This window comes from Echinops telfairi, unplaced genomic scaffold (genome assembly GCF_000313985.2).
Source record: "Echinops telfairi isolate 266 unplaced genomic scaffold, ASM31398v2 ScPeMD7_23;HRSCAF=83, whole genome shotgun sequence".
In the NCBI taxonomy this organism is placed as follows: Eukaryota; Metazoa; Chordata; class Mammalia; order Afrosoricida; family Tenrecidae; genus Echinops; species Echinops telfairi.
In genome coordinates, this window is record NW_022103920.1 from 1,099,726 (window position 1) to 1,108,909 (window position 9,184).

Here is a 9,184-nt window from a genome sequence, read left to right on the forward strand (position 1 = left end):
CATCACCACCACCATCACCACCACTAGCAACAACAACACCAAGGGGTGATCCTGGCAGTGTCGCACATGACACAGGACCACCATGTGGTGATTCAAAGACCAGGGAAGGTGGGGGAAAGACCAGAAAGATGGTCCCTTGAGAATCCTCAATGACAACGAACAGTCACAATAACCGCGTGAGCTGCCCCCCGCCTGGCCGGGCCGTGGCTTTGGCTGGACCGTTTTGTGGAGACCACCACTGCGTGTTACTGAGGAGACGAGTCTGCAGCTTCCCACTGGTCACAGGGACAGTTTCACACGCATTCTGTTTGCAATCAACCGAAATCCTGGAGCAATACTTTTTGGACTGAGCCTCCTGTCATCTGATGCCACTGATGTGAACTATCCAGAACCAGCAAATGCATAAGCCCCAGGATTTCCCGGGGCTGGTGGGCGGGGGGTTGGTTCTAGAAGAGTGTTGACCTCCCCTGATGAGGGGTGGTGCGAAGGCTCGACAGCGTCCTGGGGACCACAGGTGGCTCTGTCGGACATGTGGACATGGCTGGAATGGGAATACTCACTCACAAATCGATCTTATTATAACACAACGAGATGGGCCTACAAGAGGTTTCAGAAGTGCGCTTTCCGTCCACGTATGAAGCTGGTTGCCACTGAGAGCCTGGGTAACCCCGTGTGTATCCGAGTGAGTGAGCTGTGCTTCACAGCCTTCTTGCTTCCTGGGGCTGCCTTCTCAGGGGTGCACTGACCACCAGGCCTTTTCTTCCAAGGTACCTCTGCTGGGCCCAATCCCCGCCCCACCCCCACCCCCCTCCGCCTGGTGAGCAGGTGTGGGTGTGGGTCCTGACCACTCAGGGATCCACTTGTTGGAGACGTGCAGAATGGATGGCTCAGCAGGAAAGGGAGAAGCCGTGGTTTAACCCAGGCTTCGTGCGGTTCCCAAGCTCAGAAAGGTGGCTGGTGGCAAGTCTCCGTGGTGTAGACGAGGCTCCGTGTGTGATACGCGGAGCTTTGGAGTGTCCTGGGATGGTCTTCAACAAGAGCTGTGCTGTGTGTGTCCATAGAACAGAGCCCGCAGTCTGGGGGTCTCTGGGGTACCCTTTGGGCTTATGCATGCCCACAGTCTGGAGGACCTTTGGGGCTCATAAAGCCCTGTGGTTTGGGGGACCCACGGGGCTCATATTCCCCCAGTTTAGGGGACCTTTGGGGCTCATATAGTTCCTACAGTTTGTGGTACCTTTGGGGCTCATATAGCCGCACGATTTGGGGGGTTGTCTCTGGGGCTCATATGGTCCCCATGGTCTGAGGTACCGTTGGGGCTCCTTTACCCTGTGGTTTGGGAGCCTTTGGGGTCATGTGCGTGCTTCATCCTGCTGCCAGACGGAGGGAAGGCTTTTCGCTAAGACTTCTAAGCTGAAGCGAGGAGGAGTGCGGTGGTCCAAAGCACTCGTGCTTATTTGGACTTCCAGCGCTCTGTGCGAGAACACACACGCTTGCTGGAATGTTTGGCCGCTGGACCTGCTGGGTGCCGTGGGGAGCCAGCTAATGCAGGCCTGACGATCCTCACCTGCTCCAGCCCCTAGGCTCCAGCTCTGGCTCCAGGCTCACTGGGCAGACCCCTGGGAATCACTTCCACATCCTTCTCCCCCACCAGCCACATCCTGACCCACTCAATGTCCCCAAGGCCCGTCAAGCCAAGCCCCTCGGCTCCCACCACAGGCCTGTGACCTTGGGCATCTAAGTCAGTGCTGGGGTTTTCCCAGGGGCTCCCCCTCTTGGACATCCCTGTCTCCTCGGGGAACCCTCTGAACACGGGTCTGGGGAGTTGCTCCTCCCCTAAAACCACTGACCCTCAGGACAAGGGCACTCTGCAAGTGGTTCTGCTTGACCCCCTGCCCTTTCCCAGTCCAGTGCCCCTGGGTGGTCAGATCTGATGTCCATTTGATGCACCTGTGTGCAGGTAGCAGTGGAGTATCTCCTTGGGCTGTGGACTTTTGATGAGACGTGGAGGAGGACTGGCCCTCTCTTGCCCCTTGCCTTCCTGCCTACCTGTGTCCTGGGTTTCAGGACCCACCTGGCTGCCCATGTGGCCTGCCAACCCTGGGAGCTGTCAGCACCCTGCCAGGCCCTGCACCCTTGGGTCCACCCAGCTCTGTGTCCACCAGCCTGTGATCTCTCAGCGCCAGCTTCACGTTCCTGCTTCCTCTGATGGGTGCAGCGTGAGTCTGAGGGCCTCCGGCCAGCAAGCATCGACCTCAGGGACTTGAGTTGGCCTGGGCTGGGCTGGTGGATGTGAAATTCCTTCTTGGTATACAGTCCTTTCTTATACACCTGGGTCTTTGGTCTTGCTTCTCTGGAAAACCCAGCCTCCCACACTCGCCTTCCACCGAGACTCAGTGCGGGCCTCAGCCCTTGTGTGTGTGTGTGTGTGTGTGTGTGTGTGTGTGTGTGTGTGTGTGTATGATGGGTCTTATTTGAAAATGCATCCTGAGAGCTGCGCCCCTCAGCCTGGGGGATCACTGCTTCAGGAGACGAGCCCTCCTCCAAGCGGGTCACCAAGCTGCAGCCGAGAAGGGTGCTGGGTGAGAAGGTGCTGCTGAGGGCTGGCTCCATGGAGTCGCAGGGCCACGGGTGGCTGAGCAGTGCTGTGTTGCTTCCCAGTTGGCAGCAGGGCCACTGAGCTGTGGAGAAGCTGGTGGTGGGCAGCGCACCTGGGGGCCTGGGGGGGGACTAGCCGCGGAACGAGAGGACCAGGCTGCCCCTCTGGGTGCAATGAGCTGCACCCACGACAGACACAGCGCCGCTGTGCCGGGCCCAGCTGCAGAGGCGAGCTGAGCTGCCGTTGTCCAGAGCCTCCTGTTAGCTCCGGCACAGCTCTCCAGGGAGATGCGGACAAAGGCCGGTCTGCAAAGCTTCTGAACAAAGGCCTCTGGTCCCGCAAAGGGCCCTCCCTGCCTTTGGGGTGAGCCTGGCATGGGGTCACCGGTGTTTGCCTTTGATCTACCTCCACTTTGAGATGCTTATAGGAGAAACATCAAGTTCCTGATTGCCCCGGCCCAATCAGCGCATCCCCGTTTCCTGTAGGGCTCACACCTGACCTTGTGCCCTGATCACTTTTACTTATTGGGCAAAACAGAAGTCAAGATGGGTGATTTTCATGGGCTGTGTCCTCCCAAAGATGCCAGAGCCTAACCCTCCTGGACCTGATGTGGCAACAGGTCCCTGTCAGGTCACCGCAGCCCAATCTGCGCTGCAGCGTGCTGCGTCTTAAACCACGCAGCTTTGGGGACCCGAGAGAGCAGCCCAGAGACAGAGAGGGCAGGACACATGGGGGGAACGAGGTGCTGTGTAGGATCCCTGAAGGAACGATGAGAAGAACAGGGGGGAGCTGAGAGACACACTATGCCCCGGAGTCAGGGCCCCACGGGGGAAAACCCAGGTGTGCTGCTTGAAACTGCCCCCGGCGCCGGGTGTGCTGCTTGAAACTGCCCCCGGCGCCGGCTCTGCCACAGCACCAGGGGCACCAAGAACAGCGGGCTTTGATCGAGTTCCCGTGGGGAACGTTCAGCTCAGGCGAGATTACAACCAAGGTCCCAGGGCACTTACATGTCCCACAAGGACCCAGGCATTTCCAAATCCCACAAGGACTGCCCCCACCCCCCAGGTGCTCACAAGCCCCACAAAATCCGAGGACAGTCCCAAGCCCCAGGTGAGCGTGTTCTTGGACTGAGCTCTCAGGGAAGCGGGGCTCCCTCCCAGCTCTGGCTGTGGAGGAGGTTTGTGGGGGTTATCTCCTAAGTGGATACAGAATCAGGAAAACCAGCCCATCACCAGCCCACCCCACCCCCAACACATTCCTTGGGAGCTGCCGGGGCTCTTTGTGATCCTTGGGAGGAGGTGGTGGGTTTCTGTGACCAGGCGGCATGCAGTGACCATGGGCAGGGTCTGAGCGAGTCAGGGTCTTGGCTTCCTCACAGTCTTGGAGACACTCAGCAGGGACACCCTCCGGGCACCCCTGTGGGACTTCCAGTGGAGGCTACTCCACAACCACGTTTCACCTGACCCACCCGGCTGCTTCCCATCGAAGCTGCTTTCATCTATGCCTGTCTATCTGTTTTTACCCGCTGACCACCTGTCGAAGGCAGGCAGGCAGCACTGCTGCTTCAGGAAGACACCTTCCACTTCCTCTGAGCAGTCCACGGAGCGCAGGTGTGCTGGGTAGGGGCACGGTGGGAGAAGCTAACGCAGGGCAGGTGGGCCTCTGGCAGGGCTTACCTGCCATGCTGCAGTCCACTCTCTGGAGGCAGGGCTTACCTGCCATGCTGCAGTCCACTCTCAGCGGGGGCAGGGCTTACCTGTCATGTTGCAGTCCACTCTCAGCGGGGGCAGGGCTTACCTGTCATGTTGCAGTACACTCTCAGCGGGGGCAGGGGGCCGCTGCCGTCGGGGTCGATCCAGTAGTAGTTGGAACTCTGGCCCAGGTGCTTGTAGGCCTCGCAGGACGGCTCGTAGATCGCTGAAAGGAGAGGCCAACGTGAGCTCAGCAACAGTGGTCACTCCCCAGGGACCTGCGTCCCGGGTCACAGAGCCACCATGGGGGCCCTGGGGTGAGGACCCTTCTACAGTGAGATGGAGCCACACCTCGGACTCGGAGGCTCTCTGCACCAAGGGCGACACCAAGTTGTTGGTGCGGCATCCAAGCTGCGGACGAAATGCAGCCCCATCGCTGGCAAATGTGGAGTCTGTCCAGCGGGCCCATGTTCAGGGGCAGAAGGACAGACTTTGCCTGCTCTTCCTCACGGTGAGCGTCTTTGTGTTGAGAAGCCGCCACTGCCCTTCTATTGGGTTGGGTTACCCAAAATCTCTTTCTCTTGCACACGCACACACACACGTACACACGCAGGCACAGGTAGAGTTTCCTTTCTTCTTCCTTTTTGGATTTTGCACAGCTGGTATAAATCCTGCTCCCCTAGCATGTATCCCAGAAGCTTACTGGCCGTCGGATCTGAGGACAGGGAGGAGGAGAAGGAAGAGGAGAGGGACCAGGAGAGGGTCCCAATGCCCAGACACTTTCGATTTGTGCCCCAAATGTGTAGATACTACATTCCGTCACAGGTTCTTTCTTACTTTCTTCTCCTGGGGCCCAGTGGGCTTCTGCTGTCCCACAAGGCCTGCCCCAGCCCTCGGGACATGTGCAATCCCTCTGAGCAAGCAGCTTGTCTCCGTGGCAGGGGCATCTGGGAAGAGCAGGAACTCAGGTGTGTGAGGCAAAGGCAGCATGATCTGAAACAGGTATCTGTGCCTGACCTGGGAGCATTGGGGCCTGAGGCACACCCTCCAGACCTTCTCCCCCAAAGCCTCTGGTCCCCGAGCTTCCTCACTCACAGGAGACGGGACCTCAGCTACGTCCACCTTCGGCTGGCCCCAAGCCATGTGCAGCTCTTTGACTTCCAGTGGAAAATACGTCCTTCTGCAGACAGGCATGTGCACACAGGATGGGCCCCCTGCAGGGAACTGACCAGACCCCGGCCACTGGCTCCATTGCTGTGCAGGCTCTCCAAGGCGGTCAGCCTCTCCAGGAGAAGCGGCCTCATCTTTCTCCTGCCAAGTAGCTGGTGGATTTGAACTGCTGACCTTGTGACCAGCAGCCTGCAACTACCCACTAGGTGTATGCCCCTGAAAACCCACCCTCAGACAGCTGGATGAAAAACTGTGAGGCCAGGTCACCTGGGACTACCCTAGGGTTGCCACTGGATACAGAGACAGGGGAGGGAGTGGCCAGGCAGGTGTCCCACACCCTGCAACTGTGTCACCCACAGCAGGTGTGTCCCCTATTTCAGGTGTGTCTCCCTCCCCAGGTGGGTCCCCCACGGCACCAACATACTGGTCATGACACCGTAAGATCCAAAAACCCCAAATCTCTGCCACTGAGTCGATGCTGACTCACATCGACCCTGCCTGACAGGGTAGAACTGTGAGCTTCTGAGACTGTCACTCTTTGTGGGAGTAGAAATTCTCGTCTTTCTCCACGGAGCGGCTGGTGGTTTTGAACAGTTGACCTTGTGGTTAACAGCCTGTCGCAAAACTACTACAGCTTCAGGGCTCCAGCCCTTAGCTAAGCGACATTTTATCATCAAGATACTTATTCTTATTTTGGCCTTACCCTGCTTCTCCTCCTCTGAGGAAAGCCTCCCTCATCACCGTGCCTGTTTCTCCCACATGCTGTCCGTATCCCTGGTGGCACAGTGGTTAAGGCACTCAGCTGACAACCAGAAGGTCAGCGGTTTGAGCCAGCAGCCGATCCCTGGGAGGAAGAAGAGGCAGCCTGCTCCTGCGGAGATGGCAGGCGGGGTCCCGTGAGAAGGAGGTTCTGGGGTCCACCCGTCTGCCTGATGGACTCACTGACCGCCCATGGGCACCACTGGTCGTGGACATCCTGACCCCAGTGGGCCTCTCTCTGTTTACCTGTGTCATGTGTCCCAGCTGATTCACCCTCTCCCCACCCTGCTCTGGCCTGGTGAGCTGGGGGGTCTGAGCAGGTCAGAGCGTAACCACGCTCAGCCAGCAGTGAGGAGCTGGACAGGATGCTGGCCTGCTGCACTTGGCCCCAAGCATGCAGGGGCTGTATCGTTTGTGGTTTATCCATTTGTGGCTCCGACTTCAGGAAGCCAGACTGTTCTAGGCCCCACACTCAGCAGGTATTCTCACTCCACAGGGCCGGGCCACCCCCGGGCGTTTCTGAGACGGTAACTTGTTATGGGAGTAGAAAGCCTCATCTCTCTGCTTTGGCAAAAGCGGTTGGTGGTTTCGAACTGCTGGCCTGTAGCAGCCCAATGCACGACCAGTGCACCACCAGGACTCCTCAGCAGCTGCCAGGCCTCGTCTGCCACCCGGCAGCCCCGTGGTGAATGAGACTCTTGGACGGTAGCAGAGCTCATCTCCCTGGGTCAAAGAAGATTTAAATACAGACCACGCCACTCGCAGAGGGAGTGTCTGTGGACACTGGGGCAGCTCAGGCAATGGGCATGATCTGGGTTTCTGACAGTCTCCCAAGGAATGCTGAGCCTGACCAGGGCTGTCTCCAACTCTGTGGGGGATGAGCAGTATATCTCTGAGACGGGCAAGCTTCAAAAGCTTCAGGTGCACAGACTCCCCCGAGCCCCCAAAGCCACTGCCTTCCAGTCAATTCTAATTTGTCACCACCCTACAGGACAGAGCAGAGCTACTCCCTAGGGCTGCTCCTTATGGGAGGGGACAGATAGCCCACTCTTTCTCCCAAAGAGGGGCTGGGGTTCCCACCAGCTGGGGTGGCAGCTGGCGCCTGAGCGCTAACACCACCAGGCGTCCTTGCAGGTGCATGTCAATTGAAACCAAAAGTAAAACCTAAACCACCTTCCTGACTCACAGTGCCTCACTGGGGTTTCTGTGGCCTCGTCTCCCAGGGAGAGAGCAGCCCGGCACTTAGACCGCGGCGCCACCAGGCTCTGGAGTGATGGTTAAAGATGCATGACAGGCTGCCTGTGGTCTGAGATGGAAATGATGTCCGTGTCTGATCCTCAGTCACCACCCCAACCCCCATTCCCCGGGGAGCTCGTGTTCCTGTGTCAACTCTCCAACGCACTGCTCAGAAGAGGGGAGGTGGCAGCTGCCCACACCGGAGCCCCCAGACTCTGCCACTGCTCAAGGCCCATGGAGATGTTCCAGGGAGGCCATTTGCATTGTAATGGGAGCCCCTGGCGTCCTTGCTGTGAGCCACTGATCCAACACACAGCCTGGGGGAAGCAGGATCAATACCAGGACACTTACAAATGTCGGCGGAAAAATCCCATTACCTTTGCTTCCAAGCAGCTCTTGGAACTTCATGAAGCCTCGTCAGACACATTACTGCTGCCTAATGGAATGGTTGGACGTGAAACAGGAAAACCTCGGATTTGACACGCTGGAGCGATGGTGTGGGCAAAGAACGGTCACCATGCCTGCCCAAAGAATGAACGAGGCTGTCTCGCTAGAAGCACCGTCAGAAAGCGCCTCAGAGCAAAGGATGGCGAGACTTCGCCTCGTGGACACTGGACGTGTGGTTGGGGGAGACCAGCCCCCTAGAAGGACAGCCTGCTTGGAAAAGTAGCGGGACAGCGTGGAGGAGGAAGGGATGGGAGGGGCTCACAGGCTGCTACGAGTGGATAACTCAGCAGCACCGGAGGCACAGGGGCACTTGTGGAGGGCACCATGCCATCCGGAGCAAGCCCCTGGCTCCCTGCCACAAGCAGAACGCAGCTGTCCGTCACCCACCCCACCCCCACCCCCCAAAAGCCTTTAGCTACTCGAAGTCCAAGATCCCCTCTTCTGAATCATTGATGTGAACTATAGTGGAGACTTCCGGGGGAGTTCCTTCTGGGGACGTATGAATGTAGGCGCACGTCATCTACTTCCCTGGGCCCGCGGTGAGAAGGCACCAAAACGATTCACATTTGCTCTCTGGCTTGAACAGAACGCTCTCTGTTCCGAGGCCACAGGCCATGCTCCTGTTGTCCGTGCACACTCTCAACTCTGCGCAGACCCCATGGCCCCGGGCTTCAGCGCCATCTCCTGGAGTTTCCAGTTGACAACGCATCCTTAGAAGTTCTGTCTTCCACCAAGCAAGTGAACACAAGTCAGGCATAAAGAGCATCCCCCTTCCTCCAGGCCCAATCGCATGTTCATCACTGTCTTTTAAGCCCCCCCAGCACCATGCTGAATCTCCCCGTCTTGAGCAAGCGTCTATTGCTGACATCATACATCCTGTGATGTCTTTTCTCTGCCAAGGGTCATTTGAGTATGCAGAACATCACTCTCAGGTCATACTGGTCAAACGTTGAATTAACTCACGCCAAATGTGCTGGCTGTGACTGCTTTTTGGTGAGGCATGTGCTGTGAGCTGGTGTGAATGGCTTTCATGGCTGAGGGCTGGGCGCTCCCCACCCTTGCTCTACAACGACAGAACTACGACTCTCCTCATTGTCCTCTGAGCCCTCCTGAGAATGCCCTTTGACCTAGAATTTTTTTTGCCATGATTCTACCAACAGTCTCTTGAAGGCAATCCATATTTCCATGATTAGGAGCCTTGCGACCTTTCCCAGCCTCTGCTCACAACCCAATTCCAGAACACTTCTAGATGTTTGCAGGAGCAGCCCCTCACTTCATGACACGC

General features: G+C 57.8%; 1 protein-coding gene across 1 annotated transcript in view; it reads right to left on the reverse strand.

Moving 5' to 3' along the window:
- The window catches only part of LOC105979627 (contactin-associated protein-like 2), a 614,985-nt gene that overhangs the window by 28,937 nt on the left and 576,864 nt on the right, over positions 1 to 9,184 (reverse strand). The window contains exon 12 of the mRNA XM_045288903.1: positions 4,394 to 4,513. Within this exon, the coding sequence (XP_045144838.1) occupies positions 4,394 to 4,513 (120 nt within the window). The remainder of the gene's footprint in view (positions 1 to 4,393; positions 4,514 to 9,184) is intronic.